We start from the raw sequence: 22,413 nt of genomic DNA on the forward strand, positions 1-22,413 counted from the left end.
GCGGAGCGCGGGGGGGCTATGGGCGCCTCTCCTGCAGTGTGTGTGTTGGGAGGGCTGTGGGCGCCTCTCCTGCAGTGTGTGTGTGTATGTTGGGAGGGCTGTGGGCGCCTCTCCTCCTGCAGTGTGTGTGTGTGTGTGTTGGGAGGGCTGTGGGCGCCTCTCCTCCTGCAGTGTGTGTGTTGGGAGGGCTGTGGGCGCCTCTCCTTATGCAGTGTGTGTGTTGGGAGGGCTGTGGGCGCCTCTCCTCCTGCAGTGTGTGTGTGTGTGTGTGTGTGTGGGAGGGCTGTGGGCGCCTCTCCTCCTGCAGTGTGTGTGTGGGGGGGGGGGGCTGTGGGCGCCTCTCCTCCTGCAGTGTGTGTGTGTGTGTGTGTGTGTGTGTGGGGGGGGGGGCTGTGGGCGCCTCTCCTCCTGCAGTGTGTGGGGGGGGGGCTGTGGGCGCCTCTCCTCCTGCAGTGTGTGGGGGGGGGGCTGTGGGCGCCTCTCCTCCTGCAGTGTGTGTGTGTGTGTGTGGGGGGGGGAGGGCTGTGGGCGCCTCTCCTGCAGTGTGTGTGTGGGGGGGGGAGGGCTGTGGGCGCCTCTCCTCCTGCAGTGTGTGTGTGTGGGGGGGGGAGGGCTGTGGGCGCCTCTCCTCCTGCAGTGTGTGTGTGTGGGGGGGGGAGGGCTGTGGGCGCCTCTCCTCCTGCAGTGTGTGTGTGTGTGGGGGGGGGAGGGCTGTGGGCGCCTCTCCTCCTGCAGTGTGTGTGTGTGTGTGTGTGTGTGTGTGTGTGTGGGCTGTGGGCGCCTCTCCTGCAGTGTGTGTGTGGGGGGAGGGCTGTGGGTGCCTTTCCTCCTGCAGTGCGGGGGGGCTGTGGGCGCCACTTCTCCTGCGGCGCGGGGGGGCTGCGGGCGCCTCTCCTGCAGTGTGTGTGTGTGGGGGGGGGGGCTGTGGGCGCCTCTCCTCCTGCAGTGTGTGTGTGTGGGGGGGGGGGGAGGGCTGTGGGCGCCTCTCCTCCTGCAGTGTGTGTGTGTGGGGGGGGGGGGGGCTGTGGGCGCCTCTCCTCCTGCAGTGTGTGTGTGTGTGTGGGGGGGGGGGGGGCTGTGGGCGCCTCTCCTCCTGCAGTGTGTGTGTGGGGGGGAGGGCTGTGGGCGCCTCTCCTCCTGCAGTGTGTGTGTGGGGGGGAGGGCTGTGGGCGCCTCTCCTCCTGCAGTGTGTGTGTGTGTGTGGGGGGGGGGGGAGGGCTGTGGGCGCCTCTCCTCCTGCAGTGTGTGTGGGGGGGGGGAGGGCTGTGGGCGCCTCTCCTCCTGCAGTGTGTGTGTGGGGGGGGGGGAGGGCTGTGGTCGCCTCTCCTCCTGCAGTGTGTGTGTGTGTGGGGGGGAGGGCTGTGGGCGCCTCTCCTCCTGCAGTGTGTGCGTGGGGGGAGGGAGGGCTGTGGGCGCCTCTCCTCCTGCAGTGTGTGTGTGTGGGGGGGAGGGCTGTGGGCGCCTCTCCTCCTGCAGTGTGTGTGTGTGTGTGTGTGTGTGTGTGGGCTGTGGGCGCCTCTCCTCCTGCAGTGTGTGTGTGGGGGGAGGGCTGTGGGTGCCTCTCCTCCTGCAGTGCGGGGGGGCTGTGGGCGCCACTTCTCCTGGGGGGCTGCGGGCGCCTCTCCTGCAGTGTGTGTGTGTGTGTGTGTGTGTGTGGGGGGCTGTGGGCGCCTCTCCTCCTGCAGTGCGGGGGGGGCTGTGGGCGCCTCTCCTCCTGCAGTGTGTGTGTGTGTGAGGGGGGGGAGGGCTGTGGGCGCCTCTCCTCCTGCAGTGCAGGGGGGCTGTGGGCGCCACTTCTTCGGCGCGGGGGGCTATGGGCGCCTCTCCTGCAGTGTGTATGTGGGAAGTGCTGTGGGCGCCTCTCCTTCTGCAGTGCGGGGGGGGGGGGCTGTGGGCGCCTCTCCTCCTGCAGTGCGGGGGGGGGGGCTGTGGGCGCCTCTCCTCCTGCTGACCTGTAGACTGTAGAAGTGATGCTATATAGGACGTCTCACCCCCTGAAGCTGTAGTCTGTAACATGGGAGATGTGGGTGGACATAACTTTAATACTGAGCAATCCTTTCTCTTGTTCCCCTAGATTTGCAGCTGTGACCAGTATGCCAATGACATGTGCGGCATATGGGTGCAAGAACCATTATGTCAAAGGATGTGGGAAACAATTCTTTAGGTAACCCCTTATTTGTAATCTTGTATAGTCATGTGCGCAAAGAATAAGGCCTCCGTCACACACCCTTATAATACATATACGTGATGTACCGGTGTCATCGGTGTTTCCAGCTGTGACTGTCTTTTTCACTGGCCCAAAGACTTGTAGTGGCCCTTATCATCTGTACTGCCAGGGATAAACCGGATCTGTGTATGGCACCATAGGTTATAATGGGTACGTGGGGGATCCGCAAAGAAAACAAATACAGCATTTACTGGGAACACCGAGGTGTGAAGGTGGCCTTTGCCAATTAAAGGGTCATTCCGGCTCGCAAATAAATGTTATGTTTGTATCACGAAAAGTTATAGAATTATCCTAATACACTTTCTTAGATGTTTTCAAAATCTCTGCTTCCTTTTATTGACTAGAAATGTTCACTGTCTACTTCCATTGGTGATGTGACTGTCCTATGCAGTTTACGTTATAAGTAGCTGTACAGTACCTGTACTCGGGGTCTCCATCACATGAGGGGGCATAAAAGTCGAATGGGCGCATGCATGGTGCCCTGCTGGCATGGTATGATTGCCCTGGCAGCGGTGTAGTCCAGCAATCATTAATGCCCCATCAGCATTACTACTTCTCAACTATATGGTCCTATTAAGCAAATGTGGGGTATTTTTTGACATAATTCTTAGGTAAAACAGTTTGAAAAGTTGCAATAGCTTTGCCCAAGTCATAGTTGCACTAATATTTATAGCTTTTTGTAATTTGGGTGGTGGGGGGGGGGGATTGCCTATTGACATGTAGCACAGTCCATCACTATAATAGATCTCTACTGTTGGCTCATACCTCTTAATGAATCTGTAGTAACTTACACTCGCACGCCGTTCATCAAGACTGGTGTACAAAATGTCAGTCTTTATGAATCAGGCCCTATGTCATTTTTTTATGCTAAAACTAAAATGTTTCACAGGTTTCCAATGAAGGATCCCTGCCGTTTGGCCAAATGGGTCTTGGCTATACGACGTAAACACTGGAATCCATGTGCATCCAGCAGAATCTGTAGTGATCACTTTACTGAAAATGACTACATGATCCGGCCGGGAGCGAAGGTCCCTAGGCTACGTCTAGACGCAGTGCCATCTGTATTTGATGGGTTCCGAGACCACTTAAAAAAGCGACTTGAAAGAAAAAAAAGGATGAAAAAGAAGACAGATGAGCAAATTATTGATGATCGGCAAGGAAGTCAAGATGCAGTGCAGGTACCAGATATGTAGTTTAGTTATTGTCATTGCAGCTGTAAGAGTGCAATGTATCTTTAAGGGTGCAGTCAGATGGCCTGAGATTGGAAAGCAGTGCACAGACTGGTCGCGGCTCACCTGACCCAAGCGTGACAGCTGCATAGAAATATCACGCTCGGGTCAGGAGAGCTGCCGGCCAGTCCGAGCACTGCATTTAAATCTAGGGCCATTTTATACGGCCGTCTGACTGCACGCTAACTGTAAGAGTATATAAAGATATAAAGGATTTATGTAGGATTAGAATAATATGGTCTTCTTCCTCCTCGAAACATTGCCACACCTGTCCACAAGTCTTTGTGGAATAGTAACCAAGGTCCATTAATGTATGAAAGGCTGAATTGCAATAATATGCACAAAGTGTAGCATACTTTTTGAAAGGCAGCCGTGGTTTTTTTTTAATCCTGTACAACCCCTTTAAAACAGTAGCCCAATCATATATTGGTAGAACAAGAACGTTATACTTGCCAAGACTTTTCCATCCATACAGTTCTGGCCAAAAGTATTGACACCCCTGCAATTCTGTCAGATAATACTCAGTTTCTTCCTGAAAATGATTGCAAACACAAATTCTTTGGTATTATTATCTTCATTTAATTTGTCTTAAATGAAAAACACAAAAAGAATTGTCCTACAGCCAAATTGGATATAATTCCACACTAAACATAAAAAAGAGGGTGGACAAAAGTATTGGCACTGTTCGAAAAATCATGTGATGCTTCTCTAATTTGTGTAATTAACAGCACCTGTAACTTACCTGTGGCACCTAACAGGTGTTGGCAATAACTAAATCACACTTGCAGCTAGTTGACATGGATTAAAGTTGACTCAACCTCTGTCCTGTGTCCTTGTGTGTACCACATTGAGCATGGAGAAAAGAAAGAAGACTAAAGAACTGTCTGAGGACTTGAGAAACCAAATTGTGAGGAAGCATGAGCAATCTCAAGGCTACAAGTCCATCTCCAAAGACCAGTATGTTCCTGTGTCTACCGTGCGCAGTGTCATCAAGAAGTTTAAAGCCCATGGCACTGTGGCTAACCTCCCTAGATGTGGACGGAAAAGAAAAATTGACAAGAGATTTCAACGCAAGATTGTGCGGATGTTAGATAAAGAACCTCGACTAACATCCAAACAAGTTCAAACTGTCCTGCAGTCCGAGGGTACAACAGTGTCAACCCGTACTATCCGTCGGCGTCTGAATGAAAAGGGACTGTATGGTAGGAGACCCAGGAAGACCCCACTTCTTACCCTGAGACATAAAAAAGCCAGGCTGGAGTTTGCCAAAACTTACCTGAAAAAGCCTAAAACGTTTTGGAAGAATATTCTCTGGTCAGATGAGACAAAAGTAGAACTTTTTGGGCAAAGGCATCAACATAGAGTTTACAGGAGAAAAAAAGAGGCATTCAAAGAAAAAAACATGGTCCCTACAGTCAAACATGGCGGAGGTTCCCTGATGTTTTGGGGTTGCTTTGCTGCCTCTGGCACTGGACTGCTTGACCGTGTGCATGGCATTATGAAGTCTGAAGACTACCAACAAATTTTGCAGCATAAAGTAGGGCCCAGTGTGAGAAAGCTGGGTCTCCCTCAGAGGTCATGGGTCTTCCAGCAGGACAATGACCCAAAACACACTTCAAAAAGCACTAGAAAATGGTTTGAGAGAAAGCACTGGAGACTTCTAAGGTGGCCAGCAATGAGTCCAGACCTGAATCCCATAGAACACCTGTGGAGAGATCTAAAAATGGCAGTTTGGAGAAGGCACCCTTCAAATATCAGGGACCTGGAGCAGTTTGCCAAAGAAGAATGGTCTAAAATTCCAGCAGAGCATTGTAAGAAACTCATTGATGGTTACCGGAAGCGGTCGGTCGCAGTTATTTTGGCTAAAGGTTGTGCAACCAAGTATTAGGCTGAGGGTGCCAATACTTTTGTCTGGCCCATTTTTGGAGTTTTGTGGGAAATGATCAATGTTTTGGTTTTTGCTTCATTCTCTTGTGTTTTTTCATTTAAGACAAATTAAATGAAGATAATAATACCAAAGAATTTGTGTTTGCAATCATTTTCAGGACGAAACTGAGTATTATTTTACAATTGCAGGGGTGTCAATACTTTTGGCCACAACTGTAGTTGTGACTTTAATCTAGGTATATACACACGTGGGGGTGTATATGTGTGCACTGCTCAAAAAAATAAAGGGAACAGTAAAATACCACATCCTAGATATCTCTGAATGATATATTCCAGTTGCAAATTTTTATTCATTGCATAGTGGAATGTGTTCAGAACAATAAAACATAACAATTATCAATGTAAATCAAAATGAATATCCCATGGAGGTCTGGATTTGGAATGATACTCAAAATCAAAGTGGAAAATCAAATTACAGGCCAACTTCAGTGGAAATGCCTAATGACAAGGAAAAGATGCTCAGTATTGTGTGTGGCTTCAACGTGCCTGTATGACCTCCCTACTGTACAACGCCTGGGCATGCTCCTGATGAGGCGGCGGATGGTCTCCTGAGGGATCTCCTCCCAGACCTGGACTAAAGCATCCAACTCCTGGACAGTCTGTGGTGCAACTTGATGTTGGTGGATGGAACGAGATGATGTCCCAGATGAGATGTGCTCAATCGGGTTCAGGTCTGGGGAACGGGTGGGCCAGTCCATAGCTTCAATGCCTTCATCTTGCAGGAACTGCTGACACACTCCAGCCACATGAGGTCTGGCATTGTCCTGCATTAGGATGAACCCAGGGCCAACCGCACCAGCATTTGGTCTCACAAGAGGTCTGAGGATCTCATCTCGGTACCTAATGGTAGTCAGGCTACCTCTGGCGAGCACATGGAGGGCTGTGCGGCCCTCCAGTGAAATGCCACCCCACACCATTACTGACCCACTGCCAAACCGGTCATGCTGACGGATGTTGCAGGCAGCAGATCACTTTCCTCGACGTCTCCAAACTGTCACATCTGTCACATGTGCCCAGTGTGAACCTGCTTTCATCTGTGAAGAGCACAGGGTGCCAGTGGCTAATTTGCCAATCCTGGTGTTCTGTAGCAAATGCCATGCATCCTGCACGGTGTTGGGCTTTGAGCACAACCCCCATCTGTGGACGTTGGGGTCTCAGACCATCCTCATGAAGTCGATTTCTAACAGTTTGTGCAGACACTTGCACATTTGTGGCCTGCTGGAGATCATTTTGCAGGGCTCTGGAACTGCTCCTTCTGTTCCTTCTTGCACAAAGGTGGAGGTAGCAGTCCTGCTACTGGGTTGTTGCCCTCCTACGGCCCCCTCCACGTCTCCTTGTGTACTGGCCTGTCTCCTGGTAGCACCTCCAGCTTCTAGTCACTACGCTGACAGACACCGCAAACCTTCTTGCCACAGCTCGCATTGATGTGCCATCCTGGATGAGCTGCACTACCTGAGGCACTTGTGTGGGTTGTAGAGTCCATCTCCTGCTACCCCGAGTGTGAAAGCACAACCAGCATTCAAAAGTGACCAAAACATCAGCCAGAAAGCATTGGTACACAGATGTGGTCTGTGGTCCCCACCTGCAGAACCACTCCTTTATTGAGGGTGTCTTGATAATTACCAATTTCCATCTGTTGTCTATTCCATTTTCACAACAGCATGTGAAATTGATTGTCAATCAGTGTTGCTTCCTAAATGGACAGTTTGATTTCACAGAAGTTTGATTTACTTGGAGTTATATTCTGTTGTTTAAGTGTTCCCTTTATTTTTTTTATTTTTTTTGAGCAGTGTATTTTTGTTTAGTATGTGACATGATGTGCTTGTGTCCTCTAGTTCTGGAGGGTCAAGCTTCAAATGAGAGCTGCCAAAAACTTCACACACAGTACCATACCCCCACAGACATACATGTGTGTTTTATGCAGCTCTCATTTGACTCTGTAGAAATAGAGTACACCAGCTCATCACATACAAATGCTCCGAACCATATACAGTGCTCAAAAAAAATAAAGGGAACACTTACATTGGCTTGGAGTTAAACAACCCAATCACACTTCTGTGTAATCAACCTGTTCAGTTAGAAGAAACACTGATTGTGAATCAGTTTCTTTTGCTGTTTTGCAAATGGAACCGAAAACAGGTAGAAATGATAGGCAATTAGCAAGACAACCTTTATAAAGGAGTGGTTTTACAGGGGAAGACCACAGACCATTTCTCTGTTCTCATCCTTTTTGGCTGTTGTTTTGGTCTCTTTTACATTTCGTCATTGCTTTCACCCCTAGAGGTACAGTACAGTAGCATGAGGCAGTTTCTACAACCCACAGAAGTTGCTCAGGGAGTGCAGCTCATCCAGGATGACATCAAGGTGAGCTGTGGCAAGAAGGGTAGCTGTGCCTGTCAACAGTGTCCAAAACATGGAGCAGATACTAGGAGACGTGTAAGGCTGAGTTCACACGTGGCGTTTTTTTTCGCGGCGGTTTTAACCGTGCGATTTTGCCGCGAAAACGCGAAAAATAAGCATCCCATGCATTCCTATGGGATTCCGCAATGCTGTGCTAATGCTGCGGTTTTTACCGCGGCGGAATCGCTCATGCTCATTAATTTGCGGAATCGCGGCGATCCCGCACCCATAGGAATGCATTGTTCCGCTTACTTCCCGCATGTGGCTGTGCCCACCATGCGGAAAGTAAGCAGAACAATTGCGGATGGTACCCACGGTCCGGAGGAGAGGAGACTGTCCTCCGGGCTTTGGGTACCATATCCCTGTAAAAAATAGAATTTAAAATAAAAAATATTGTTATTCTCACCTTCCGGCGTCCCGCGCAGTCTTCCCGCTTCTCTTCACGCTCTCATTCCCAGTAGTCCTTTGCGAAAATGCCCGCGATGGCGTCCGTTCTCGCGGGATTGCGAAGTCTCGCGGTCATTCGCGCGACGACATCGCGAATTACCGTGAGACATCGCGATCCCGCGAGAACGGACGTCATCGCGGGCATTTTCGCAAAGGATTACTGGGAACGGATGCGAGGGACGTCGGAAGGTAAGAATAACACCATTTTTTTTTATTTATTTTTTTTTTTTACATTCTATCTTTTACTACTGAAGCCGCATAGGCAGCCTCAGTAGTAAAAAGTTGGTCACACTTGTCAAACACTATGTTTGACGAGTGTGAGCAACCTGTCAATCAGTTCTCCAAGCGATGCTACAGATCGCTTGGAAAACGCTAGCATTTTGCAAGCTAAATACGCTTGCAAAATGCTAGTTTTTCTGTGGGAAAATCTCGGGAATTTAAAATGCGATTTTTTTTTTTTTTTTTTTTTTTTTTCCCGCGGAATGGAATTCCGGAATTCTCGCGGTAATTTCCGCGAGAGTTCCGGTACGTGTGCTCTTAGCCTAAGAGTGCACCAACCCAGCAGCAGGACCTCAAGGAGAAGCAGTGACAGAGCCCTTCAGAATGATCTCCAGCAGGCCACTAACATCCACGTTCAAACTGCCAGAAGCAGACTCCATGACGGTGGTACGACGGTTCGACATTGTGCTTACAGCCAAGCAACATGCAGGGCGGTTGGTATTTGCTAGAGAACACCAATATTGGCAGATACGATATTGGCGCCGTGTGATCTTTACAGATGAGATCAGGTTCTTACTGAGCACATGTGACAGTCTGGAGAGGCTATGGATAAAGTTCTGTAGCCTGCAACATCCTACAGCATGACTGGTTTGGCAGTGGGTAAATAATGGTGTGGGTAGGCATTTCTTTGGAGGGCCACACGGCCCTCCATGTGCTAGCCAGATGTACCCTGACTGCCATTTGGTACTAAGATGAGATCATCAGACCCATTGTGAGACCATATGCAGGTACAATGGGCCCTAGGTTCCTTCTGTTGCTTGAAAATGCATGAATCCAATCAAGCACATCTAGGACATCATTTCCCGTTCCATCCACCAATGTCACGTTACATCACAGACTGTCCAGGAGTAGACTGATGCTTTTAATCCAGGTCTGGGAGCATATCACGCTGGATAACATTCGCTGCCTCATCAGGAGCATGCCCAGGCATTGTAGGGAGGTCATACAGGCACGTGGAGGCCACAGACACTGAGCATTAAGGTTGATCGAATAGCTTTGGATAAGTGCTTACCCAAATAGCTACAGCGCTTTCCGACTTAGACCTGTTTCACACATCCGTATGTTACCATCAGTCAAAATCCGCCGTTTTGCAAAAAAAAAAAAACGGATCCGCCATTTTGCTTGGCAGATCCATTTTTTTTTTCCCATTGAGTTGCATTATCGGCGGATCTTGACGGATGGCTATCCGTTCCGTGGTTTTTTGTTTTTTTTTGTGGATCCGACAAAATTTTGGCGTCCGCCGACATGCCTGGACAGACAATGCAACGTTTTTTCGGGCGGCTGAAAAATTCTCCTTCTCCCCCTCCCCCTCCCTCCCTCTTTCCGCCATTTTGGCGGATTACATCTGACAGAAAAAAACTGTGTGAAACAGGCCTTACCGAATAGCTGCCTCAAAAACCTGGATATCTGGAGTGCTTCTGATAATCAGCTGTTCGGTGCCGCAGCTGCATGTGTCGCGGCTGTGTGACAGTCACAACACATGCATGGAGAGCCTGATTCTTGGGCTATCCATGCATATGCTGTGACTGTCACACAGCCACGACACATGCAGCTGTGGAGCCGAACAGCTGATCGTCAGTTACCGATGCAGCTATTCGGTTAGCACTATATCAATTCAGATAAGCTCTTATCCGAAGCTATTCCTTCAACCCTACTGAGCATCATTTCCTTGTCTTGAGGCATTTCCACAGAATTTGGATCAGCCTGTAGTTTTAATTTTCTACTTTGATTTTTGAGTATCATTCCAAATCCAGAACTCCCTGGGATATTATTTTTCATTTACAGTGATAATTTGTTTTATTGTTCTCAACACATTCCACTATGTAATGACTACAGATTTGCAACTGGAATATTTCATTCAGTGATTTCTAGGATGTGGTATATTTTAGTGTTGTCTACTTTTTTGAGCAGTGTAGTTGAGGTCCAAAACTTGGCACAATCAAAAGCAAAGCAAGAGAAGCAAAGACCAAGAACAAAAGGTGACGATGGGGAAGGGTCAGATCCCACTACTGGTTGCAGAAGGGCATCAATGAGCACCTCAGTACTGTAGCCTCTTGTTTTCTTTCTAGAGTGAGAAGGACAAGATCCAGACGTGTGCAGTCCATGGGTGCAATAACACTTGTTATGAAGGATGCCAGCAAGCCTTTTTCAGGTATCTGAACCTATGGTTAATATTAGTGATTAGACTGTCTTTAGTATTGTCTGTTGTGCATCACAATTTATTTGGTTCTTACCCAAATCATCAAGATGCGTCCGTTTACCTTGTTGTGGATTGTCGTGATTGAATAGAAATATACCAAATTTTCTAAATTAGTCAATTAGTTTTGTACGAATTTTCTTCCTTTGTATGTAAACAATAACATTCCTGCTCACAGACAGCTAACAGTAATCCTAAAATATTGAGCATTTGAACTGTGTAATCAATAAGTTAAAATATTGCATTTTGGTATGTGAGAAAGGGGGAAAAAGTGCAATACAGCCATTGAATTTTTTTTTTTAAGTTTTCACTATATGAATAGCACATTAGTTTTTTATCTGTGAGTTAGCACAATTACGGTGACACCAAATATGTTAGTGTTTTGTTTTACTACAGTTGCTTTCTGAATTTGTTATTATTATGCAATATATTTAATTCCTTACCAGTGCAGGCCCTTGAATTTAACCACTTAAAGGGAATTTGTCACCCCACTTTTGCCCTACAAGATGCGGCCACAGCTATCAGGGGCTTATCTACAGCATTCTGTAATGCTGTAGATAAGCCTCTGATGTAACCTGAAAGAGAAGAAAAACAAGTTAGATTATACTCACCCTGGGACCCAGTCTGATGGATGTCGCGGTCCGGTCCGGCGCCTCCCGCCTTCTAGAGCTGATGTCCTCCTTCTTACTTCTGCCGTGCATGGGTACTTTCCCTGCCCTGTTGAGGGCAGATTAAAGTACTGCAGTGCGCAGGATCCAGACCTCTCTGACCTTTCCCGGCACCTGCGCACTGCAGTACACAGGGCAGATAAAAGTACGCCTGCGCAGAAGCCGCAGCAGAAGTAAGAAGGAGGATGTCATCGCTAGAAGATGGGAGGCACCGGACCGCGGCATCCATCGGACCGGATCCCCGGGTGAGTATAATCTAACTCGTTTTTTTTCTCCTTCAGGTTACATCGGGGGCTTATCTACAGCATTACAAAATGCTGTAGATAAGCCCCTGATAGCGGTGGCCGCAGCTTATAGGCCGAAAATGGGGTGACACATTCCCTTTAAAGAATCTTGCTACTTTTTTTTTTTTTATATTGATGACCTATCCTGAGGGTAGGACATCAGTATCACCTGTTGGGGTTCCAACACTTGGCACCCCCATTCATGAGCTGTTCTGAGTGCCATCAGCAGCTGAATATTAGCCGTTGCGGAATTGAACAGCATAGCTTTGTAAATTGTGTAGTGGCTACTGCCAGTTACTGCAGATCCACACTTATTCAGACACCCACCGATCTGATCTTTTGACAACCTACCTTTAGGGTAGGTCATCAGTAGAAAAGCATATACATTAGTCAAAGATACTCCCAGCTATAAGAATTAAAATATATACTTTGAGAATTAAACAAGATCAAACGTTAAACCATAAAAACATGGTGTAAAGAGTGTATACTGCAAAGGTACATCACTGGTAAGTATGAAAAGATTATCTGTTACTTATGAAGCGTTCACTAGAAGGTGCATAGGACACATACAGTATAAGGAGCTATGGCTCCATATGTAGAAATTGTGGAAAATTACAGAAAGGATGCATGTATATCACAAAAGGAGAGCATATGAATCAACAAATCATGGCACAAGGTCTCCACCCAGTGGATTCACAAGAAAAACAGATAAAATCAAAATGAAAGCATATAGCAACAAAACGGTATCCACAAAAGAGAACCACCAGTGGGAAATGTATATCCTAATCTGGTTAATATATTCGCTTTAATAGCATGAGAAAAGGTAAATGAATACATATAAAATGCTAATGCAATAGGTCAAACCTTCATTGAAAAAGGAGACACCTGCAGTTATGCAAAAATAAATGGAAACCAACAACGCAGCAAGAGATGATTAAGCCCCTTACGCTCGTTTATTCGGTCGTCCATGACAGCACCACCTGAGAGAGGGGATCCGCCCTTCAGGAACAGGAAATCCTACAGATACATAAGGGCGGCACCTCTCCCACGCATCAGTTGGTTTCCTGTTCCTGGAGGACAGGATTCCCTACAGATTGTACCATCATGGGCGAGGAATCCCCAGGCCGGCTGTCCGACTCAGGTAATGGGGGGGGGGGGGGTCTCCTACCTCGGGCAGTGCGGGGTCCGCTGGATGCGCTACGGTGGGCCCGGGTAGGGCTCCACGATGGTGTGCGGAGCAGGTAGGAGCGGGGTCCGGTGGATGCCCGCCTCCAGGGCCGGCACCGGCAGGTGAGTATAAATCACCCCTGGACCCCGATCCCTGGCCCTCCTGGTGCGGTCACTCGTCGGTCGGGGGCAGGCTGCTGTTGCTTGGTGGCGGGCGGGGAGCGCCGTGCCGGGTCGGGCGGCACCATGTCGCTGCGGCCTGCGTATTCACGGAGCCCGGAAGTAATGCGGGGGCGGGGCCGGTGGCGCCGGGCCGGAAGTCAGATGCCGGCCGGCTTTCCTCCCCTGTGCGGCGGCGCGGGCGTTGGCATAGCGGCAGGTGCGTGGGGAGGGCGAAGCACAGGGGGTGGAGTCCATGGACGTCCGGGAGGGGGGGGAAATTAGCCCCTGGCCATGAAACCTGCTAACCCGGATTTCCGGGGGGAGAATAAAAAGGGCACAGAGTCACTGCAGGGCTGCTTTAGCTCGTGTGCAGCAATGGATGAGCCAGAAGCTCCCGTGACCCAGCTGGACCGAGAGCAGAAACGTACCTCAGAGAGGTCCCAGACAAGTTCCCAGCAAAAGAAAAAACGAACTGGACAATCCGGCCACAGAAGTTCCTCCAGGCCGAAGGATCCAGCTCGCCGTACCTACGCCTTCTGTTCAGGGTAAGAGATCTTCGTGAATGTGCCCTGATGCAGTGTTCCCCTTATGTTTTTTCCTCCTATAGGGGAAGAAGTGCGCTGACAAAGCGAAAAACAGGGAGTGCGCCCTTTGCAATTGCCCCTTGCCGGACGCCTACTCTAAAAAACTGTGCCAGTCATGTATACGGCAGACGGTAAAAAAAAAATGGGGCGGGGGGGGGGGGGGAGTAGTCCCAAAAATTACCATACATACCTCCTTACCCTTTCCCCACTCCTACTGTTGGCGGAAGAAACCCCTGACTTCGCTACGAGTCTAAGGGAAATTATCTGGACGGAAGTTAAAACTCTAAAGTCCGTATCCCAGGGGGAATCATCTAAGAAAAGAAAGAGAGCAAGTTTCTCAGGGTCGGGCTCCTCAGCTGACCCTAGAGGAAATTAAGATTCCTCAGAGCCTTCGACCTCTTCGTCGGCGTCTTCTTCAGAGGAGGACGCCAGTCATTTCTGCCTAAAGTAGGTCTAGAACAAGTGGACAAATTAGTCATGGCAGTTAGGGCCACCATGGGGGTAACAGACACAAATTGCAAACCTCCAGTAGATTATATATTCAGGATTATGTACTCTAAACAGAACCAGAAAAAGAATAATCCCTAAAAATTAACTTTTAATTCAATCACTAAAAAGCATAATGCAGTAAAATTGCCTAAATACATAAGGAGGAAGATAAATAGATAGAGGGTCAGGTAACCAAATGGTTCAATAATTCACAGACATTAAGGGCCAAAAACTACTTCGCCCTAGTATGCCCTACCGAGACCCTTCCTGACCGCGGAGGTCGGCACCCTAGTTGTTGATGATGTGGCGCCCCCGCTCAACGTCGGCGTCCCTAGTAACGCCCTATACCTCCCTACATATACAAAAATAGGGGACACAAAAAATACCCACACTCACACCCACAATGCCGAAAATAGTGGAGAGACAATTATTGTCTCGTGCTAAAAAAAAAGTGCTAGGTGCTGTAAACTTATCTTGTAGTATAGGACAGTAAACTTATCTCGTAATAGAGGACTGTAAACTCATCTCGTAGTCTAAAAATTCTTAATTCACAGAATGGGTATCAGCAGAAAAAATAGAACTTATCTCGTAGTCAAAAAAAAAATTAAACTACCCTGCTGAAATAAATCAAACCCATAATAGAAAATCTTAGAAAAAACGTATACAGAGAGATCAATGTCGCTAGTCTACAATAAAAGTACACATTTGTTTCAAATTGAAAACCAGCAAGAAAACACTGTAAACACTGCACACTTAAATAATGGAAAAATAGTATCTGTTAGACAGCTGTTGCACATGCGCATAAATTTAATCAGCCCAATATGTCCTGAGGCTCAGTCTACCTCAAAAGATGCACACAATGTCAAAATGAGCAACAGTATTGATATAAGGCGGTACTTCATGAGGTTTAAAGTTGAATCACCTCCATGCAAGCAAAATAGATTAACTACGAGGTATATCAGACATCCTCCCCATGGCAGTGTGGGGGACAATGAGAATTCATATAAAACATTGCATTGCACTCTTCAGCTTTTCACATTTCATATATAGTGCAAGGAAATCTCAGTCTTGCAGGGTTAATACTGCTCTTTAAAGAAAAAAAATGCCACATGAAGTCTATCATAAAGAAAATGTGCATCGTATACTTATCAGCCATAGATGTAGGCAGAAACCCCACGCGTTTCCCCCCAATATTCATGGCCGCACACTGCATGGTCACTTTGGCCAGGGAGATTGAGCCCCTAGTAACTGACCCCTGATGAACCCTCATGAATATTGCGGGGGAAACACGTTGGGTTTCAGCCTACATCTATGGCTGATAAGTATACGCTGCGCATTTTCTTTATGACAGACTTCATGTGGCATTTTTTTTTTCTCTTTTCTTTAAAGAGCAGTATTAACCCTGCAAGACTGAGATTTCCTTGCACTATATATGAAACGTGAAAAGCTGAAGAGTGCAATGCGATGTTTTATATGAATTCTCATTGTCCCCCACACTGCCATGGGGAGGATGTCTGATATAGTTCATCTATTTTGCTTGCATATATGAAGGGTTACTGCACGGTGTTATATTTTATTGTGCCCTATGAGGAATTTAGGCGTATGGAGGTGATTCAACTTTAAACCTCATGAAGTACCGCCTTATATCAATACTGTTGCTCATTTTGACATTGTGTGCATCTTTTGAGGTAGACTGAGCCTCAGGACATATTGGGCTGATTAAATTTATGCGCATGTGCAACAGCTGTCTAACAGATACTATTTTTCCATTATTTAAGTGTGCAGTGTTTACAGTGTTTTTTGCTGGTTTTCAATTTTGAACAAATATGTGTACTTTTATTGTAGACTAGCGACATTGATCTCTCTGTATACGTTTTGTCTATGATGGGTTTGATTTATTTCAGCAGGGTAGTATAATTTTTTTTTACTACGAGAAGTTCTATTTTTTTTCTGCTGATACCCATTCTGTGAATTATTAAGAATTTTTAGACTACGAGATAAGTTTACAGTCCTCTATTACGAGATAAGTTTACAGTCCTATACTACAAGATAAGTTTACAGCACCTAGCACTTATTTTTTAGCACGAGACAATAATTGTCTCTCCACTATTTTCGGCATTGTGGGTATTTTTTGTGTCCCCTATTTTTGTATATGTAGGGAGGTCTAGGGCGTTACTAGGGACGCCGACGTTGAGCGGGGGCGCCACATCGTCAACAACTAGGGTGCCAACCTCCGCGGTCGGGAAGGGTCTTGGTAGGGCATACTAGGGCGAAGTAGTTTTTGGCCCTTAATGTCTGTGAATTATTGAACCATTTGGTTACCTGACCCTCTATCTATTTATCTACCTCCCTATGTATTGAGGTAATTTTACTGCATTATGCTTTTTAGTGATTGAATTAAAAGTTAATTTTTAGGGATTATTCTTTTTCTGGTTCTGGTAACAGACACAAAACCAGAACGGTCAGCGCAAGACCTAATGTTCGGCGGTTTAGACCCCAGGAAACGTAAGTCGTTCCCGTTGAACGACAAGGTCCCTACCACCGGCTTTAAAGCGATGATATCCCTTTGAGGACCCCTTGGTGAACAAATGGGACAAAGCCCCGAAATTGGACGCAGCAGTGGCTATAGCTTCCAAAAAATCCGCTATTCCCTTTGACGACATGGTTTCTTTAAAAGATCCACTAGATAAAAAGGCTGACTCCTACCTGAAAGGGACATGGGAAATGTCAACTGGCGCCCTGAGACCGGCAGTAGCAGCTACCTGCACAGCCAGATCTATGATGGTCTGGCTGGACCAGCTGGAATCACAATTAGGGGACAGAGCCTCGAGAGAGTCTATCTTGAAGACCCTACCTACCATCCAGAATGTGGCAGCCTTTTTAGCCGACGCTTCTGCAGATTCTGCAAGAATGGCAGCCAAAGCCGCAGGTCTATCAAATGCAGCCTGAAGGGCTATATGACTGAAGTGCTGGCCCGGGGATATCCAGGCCAGATCCTGGCTTTGCTCCATCCCGTGTGAGGGGGAATATCTATTCGGACCAGTCCTAGATGAACCCCTGGAGAAAGCCGGCGACCATAAAAAGAAATTCCCTTCCCTGCCCACCCCTTCCTATAGACGTCCCTTTGGTAGGAAGAGATTTTTCCGTAGAAGATCATCCAGAGACTGGGGCAGATGGGAAGATAAAAAGAAAAAAGGCACCGGGTTTATGTTTGGAGGGGGATGCCAGGAAGCATCCCGTGAGGCCAAGAAACCTCCCCAATAACTAGCGGCTCCGGTGGGAGGTAGACTATCGGCCTTCTACCAAGCCTGGTCATGGATCTCAAAGAGTAACTGGATCCTGGGGTTGGTAGCCTCAGGTGTAAGGCTAGAATTTTCCTGTGCCCCCCGGAACAGTTTTAAGGTCACCCCGCTAAGGTCTTCCCTGTCGGAACAGGCTGCCCTAGAGACCGAAATCCATGACCTATGCCATAAAAAAGTACTTATAAAGGTACCAGAGGCAGAGAATAGCGAAGGCTTCTACACCCCCCCCCCCCCCCCCCCTATTTTTGGTCCGTAAACCGGATAGTTCTTACAGGACCATAATCAACTTCAAGGCACTCAATAGATACCTGGTCATTCGGCCATTTAAAATGGAAACTATCAATTCCACAATAAAGTTACTGTTTGAAAACTGCTTTATGGTGGTGTTGGATTTAACAGACGCCTATTACCATATACCCATTTTATGCATCTCATCAGCGTTTCCTTAGAGTGGCGATTCATTTAGAGGGGTCGGTGCAGCATTTCCAATATGTCGCCCTTCCCTTTGGTATAGCATTCGCCTCCGAGTGTTCACTAAAGTTATAGCGGAGGTTATGGCCCATCTACGAGAAGCGGACATCCTGGTAATCCCCTACCTGGATGACTTCCTTATTGTAGGCAGAACAGCAGACCACTGTCAGGATCAATTGCAAAAAGCAAAATCAGCTCTGGAACGGTTAGGGTGGCTACTAAACATTAAGAAGTCCCGTCTACAGCCCATGAAGGTCCAGCAGTTCTTGGGCCTAATCCTAGATTCGCAGAATCAGGAGTGTCGTCTTCCACCGGAAAAACTAGTTCGCCTACGTCATCAGGCCTTGAACGCCTCCAATAACCCCACCATGTCTCTTAGGAAGCCAATGTCCCTTCTAGGTTCTCTCTCGTCCTGCATCCCCGCTGTCCGGTTGGCCCAGTTCCATACAAGGGTGCTGGGCGTTTATCTAGAAGGCCTGTTGACTTTGTCCCAACATACTTTGAAATCCCTTGATTGGTGGCTAGACGAAAACAATATAGCCAGAGGGGTGCCCTGGGAATATAAGGTAACCCGGGTAGTCACCACAGACGCAAGCCCTACGGGTTGGGGGGCCCACGTGGGGGAGGTTGTAATCCAGAACCTATGGGAGTACCATCAGCTGGAAATGTCCTCCAACCTGAAAGAGTTAACAGCCGTAGAGCAGGCAGTTAAAAACCTTCTTGTGTATCTACAGGGTCACCATGTTCGAATATTCTCCGACACTCAGGTCACCATAGCTTACATCAACCACCAAGGTGGGACTCGTTCCAGATCCCTGATGAAGGTAGCAGAGCGGCTGTTTCAATTGGCAGAGCAACATCTCCTATCTTTAACAGCTCTGCACATAACAGGAAGAGAAAACACCACAGCAAACTTCCTAAGCCGCAACCTTCTAAGACAAGGGGAATGGTCCCTAAAAAGCTCCATCTTCGACCTGATCGTACAAAAATGGGGTCAGCCAGAAGTGGACCTCTTCGCCACCAGAGAGAACAGGAAGGTGCCTCAGTTTTGCACTCTAAATCCCAGAGAAAAGCCAGTGGCAGTAGATGCTCTTTTGATAAAATGGGACTTCAGGCTAGCATACGCCTTCCCTCCCCTGTCTCTACTACCCCTGGTGATGAGGAAAGTCAGGAAGGACAGGGCGAGGATTATAGTGATCGCCCCGTTTGGCCCAGGAGGGCATGGTTCTCATGCCTCAGGACCATGTCGGTGTCCGACCCTTGGGTCCTACGAAACATCCCAAATCTCCTATCCCAGGGCCCAGTTTACCATCCTCAGGTGGCTGGCCTACATCTGACGGCGTGGATTTTGAACGGGCACTACTAAAGGAGAAAGGAGAAAGGTTTCCCCAGCCCTAATTAACACCCTGCTCAAAAGCAGAAAACCAATTACAACCAAAATCTACGTTAGGATCTGGAAAAGATTCCTTCAGGGGTAGTAGCTGGGCAGTCCACACCGATAGTGCAGATCCTAGAATTCTTACAAAGAGGTCTGGACATGGGGCTTTCCACCAGCACCCTTTAAAGTACAGGTGTCCGCTTTAGGGGCGCTTTTTAACTGCAATATCGCCAGTAACTATTGGATCAATAGGTTTATTAAGGCAACAGGCAGGTCCAGACTGGCAGTAAGAAATAAATTTATGCCATGGGATCTAAACCTAGTCCTCACGGCCATGACAGAGGCCCCATTTGAGCCTATCTCATCAGCCTCCACAAAAAAACCTGTCTCTTACAGTGGCTCTTCTGGAAGCGTTGATATCAGCCCGTAGAGTAAGTGACATCCAGGCGTTATCTAGACTTCCTCCTTACATACAATTCAGGGACGACAGGATAATTCTTACACCCGATCCAGCATACCTGCCTAAAGTAGCCTCCAGTGTCCATAGAACTCAGGAGATAGTCCTTCCTCCCTAATCCCACGAACGATAAGGAAAGGAAACTACACACTCTAGACGTTGGGAGATGTCTCCTAGAGTACCTGGCAGTTACCGACCCCTGGAAAAAAGATAATGCCTTGTTTATCTCCTATCAGGGCACTAGAAAGGGCCTTAAGGGGGTTTTACACTAAGCGATATCGCTAGCAATATCACTAAAACGTCACTGGTTTTGTGACGTTATAGCGATATTGCTAGCGATATCGCTATGTGTGATACTTACCAACGACCGGCTCCCCCGCTGTCCATCGCTGATCGCGCGAGAATGTCCGGCTCCATTTCTCGTCGGGCGCTTCCTGCTGAGACTTCCTGCTGTGACGACGAGCGAAGTGGTAAAGGCGGGCGGGAGAACGTCAGGATCGCTGTGTGTGAAAGGTGAGTATCGTGCGCTGCGTCGCTGTGAGATCTTTCTGTATGAAAGCTCACTAGCGATCATTTGGCGATGCACCAGCGATCCTGACCACGTCATATCGTTGGTCGGATCGCTGGTGCATCGCTAAATGTAAAAGGGCCTTTAGGCCTTTAAAAAGCTCGCTAGGGAGGTGGATTAGGGAGGCTATTTCATTAGCATACACCTCAAAGGGCAAACCGACTCCTGGCAAGCTGAGGGCGCAATCCACCAGGGCCATGGCAACCTCGTGGGCAGAGAGATCGGAAGTCTCGATCGACCAAATATGTAAGGCAGCTACTTGGTCCTCTCCGAGTGCCTTTTACAACCATTATAGACTAGACCTGGGAGCTTCCTCAGACCTCTCCTTTGGTGTCAGGGTTCTGCAGGCTGTGGTCCTTCCCTAAAGTAATTATTACTCTCTGTAATTCTCTCAGGTTGTGCTGTCATGGACGACCGAATAAAGTCGTAGTTACTCACCGGTTAACGGTATTTTTCGGAGTCCATGACAGCACCCGTATATTCCCTACCTTTAGTTAATTTGGGTGTGCCCTTCTTCCTCTTATATGTACACTGGTAATGAATAGTTGTGTAAAGTATTGTACATAAATTATGCTATTAACCTTGGTGGTCCTCTTGTCCTCTGTAAACCAACTGATGCGTGGGAGAGGTGCCACCCTTATTTATCTGTAGGATTTCCTGTTCCTGAAGGGCGGATCCCCTCTCTCAGGTGGTGCTGTCATGGACTCCGAAAAATACCGTTAACCGGTGAGTAACTACGACTTTCGCTTGTTGCTTCTTCAGAGTGGGGTGTATACTATAGATACAGGTAAAGTTTTTATATGTCCACTCAGCCGATCAGCTGTGTGACTAACTAAACAGCTGTGTTTTGGCGTTCCCATACTGAGACCGCACCATCCTTACCCGGGTGCCGCATTCAAGCAGCACGCCGGCATGCCCATCTGCCACTAGATGGAGGGGAGACACGTCACATGTGGGCGACGGACACGTAACCCGGGAGAACGACACTCTAGGCCAGCGGTGGGGAACCTCAGGCCCCAGGGCCATTTACGGCCCTCGATGACCTTTTATCAGGCCCCCAAGCAGATTCTCAGGGACTGCATTCTTGAGCAGGGAGCTGTATTTTGATTGCCACAAGCTCATTAATTTCTTCTTGCTCTGTTAGCGCACACACACGCAGTGTTCACTACTGAACATTGAAGGGCATGCAATGAAAGATTAAGTCATGAAACCAGTGCCAGAGTCAGGATGTACTTTGTGGGCGGAGTTTGTACGGCCCCCGAAGGATGGTATAAATATCCAAATGGCCCTTGGCAGAAAAAAGATTCCACACCCCTGCTCTAGGCCCGCAGGGGAGCGCACAGCTGTTGTGAGATACGTCAGGAGTTGTCACAAGTGAGCCGAGTCCTCATGTTGCCTGGAAGAACGCGTTGCCTGGGTGACCACAACGTTATTCTCGTACAGGAATGCACGATTATTAAAAAGCAGCTGCCGTAGCGCATCGCCATGAAGAAATTCAGACTAGTACCCTCAATAGTCCATATGGACAGAGAGGAATCAAATTAGGTCTAACAGGATCCATAAAAGCAATAAGTGGTAGATATGCATAAAAAGAGTGGGACACATGAGTGTGCATATGTGAAAAAAATGAAGTAACTTGTATGTGTGACACTTGTGTAAAAAGGAAGAATAAAGTACCGTAATATAAATATAAGTAAAAATTATATGAATGAAAATAATACATAAATAGTGAGAGAATTATAAATAAGGAAAAATAAATGAAAATATATCATTAAAAATAAGTGTAAAAAATCTAAAAATGAATAATGGAAACTACGGTAATAAAAACAAATATGAATAAAGTAAATAAAAAATAAATGAGTAGTGAAAGAACACAGTTTAAAGCCCTATGGATGAAAGCTATAGTGTAACACTGATATGTGAGAATAAAAATTCTATATGAAAAAAAAAAAAAAAAAACACAACTCGTAATAATACTTGGAAAAAATGTTGGTCATTCATTTATCCCTATGCAACTCAACCAAATTATTCATCCTGATTAATTGCGAGAGACCAATTGTTATTCACCTCAACAAAGTGATAAAAGTGCTGTGTGAATAGGTTCCAATCGGACCCCATAGAAAGATAATAATTTTTCAACAAGCATGGTAGACGTGA

The 22,413-nt window shown here is 47.3% G+C and overlaps 1 protein-coding gene and 1 long non-coding RNA gene across 8 annotated transcripts in view; one reads left to right on the plus strand and one right to left on the minus strand.

The window, feature by feature from the left end:
• LOC141050230 (uncharacterized) overlaps nt 1-22,413 on the plus strand; it is a 64,627-nt gene that overhangs the window by 3,985 nt on the left and 38,229 nt on the right. For all 7 annotated transcript variants that reach the window (XM_073547102.1, XM_073547091.1, XM_073547099.1 and 4 more), the window contains exons 2-4: nt 2,075-2,164; nt 3,117-3,405; nt 10,599-10,681. In XM_073547102.1, coding sequence (XP_073403203.1) covers nt 2,094-2,164; nt 3,117-3,405; nt 10,599-10,681 — 443 coding nt within the window. In that variant the 5' untranslated portion in view covers nt 2,075-2,093. The remainder of the gene's footprint in view (nt 1-2,074; nt 2,165-3,116; nt 3,406-10,598; nt 10,682-22,413) is intronic.
• The window catches only part of LOC141050269 (uncharacterized), a 52,672-nt gene continuing 33,845 nt past the window's right edge, over nt 3,587-22,413 (minus strand). Inside the window, exon 3 of the long non-coding RNA XR_012220511.1 lies at nt 3,587-3,988. This is a non-coding gene — a long non-coding RNA (uncharacterized lncRNA). The remainder of the gene's footprint in view (nt 3,989-22,413) is intronic.

Source organism: Dendrobates tinctorius, unplaced genomic scaffold, assembly GCF_039654945.1.
Source record: "Dendrobates tinctorius isolate UK_male_01 unplaced genomic scaffold, ASM3965494v1 ptg000011l, whole genome shotgun sequence".
NCBI classification, from domain to species: domain Eukaryota; kingdom Metazoa; phylum Chordata; class Amphibia; order Anura; family Dendrobatidae; genus Dendrobates; species Dendrobates tinctorius.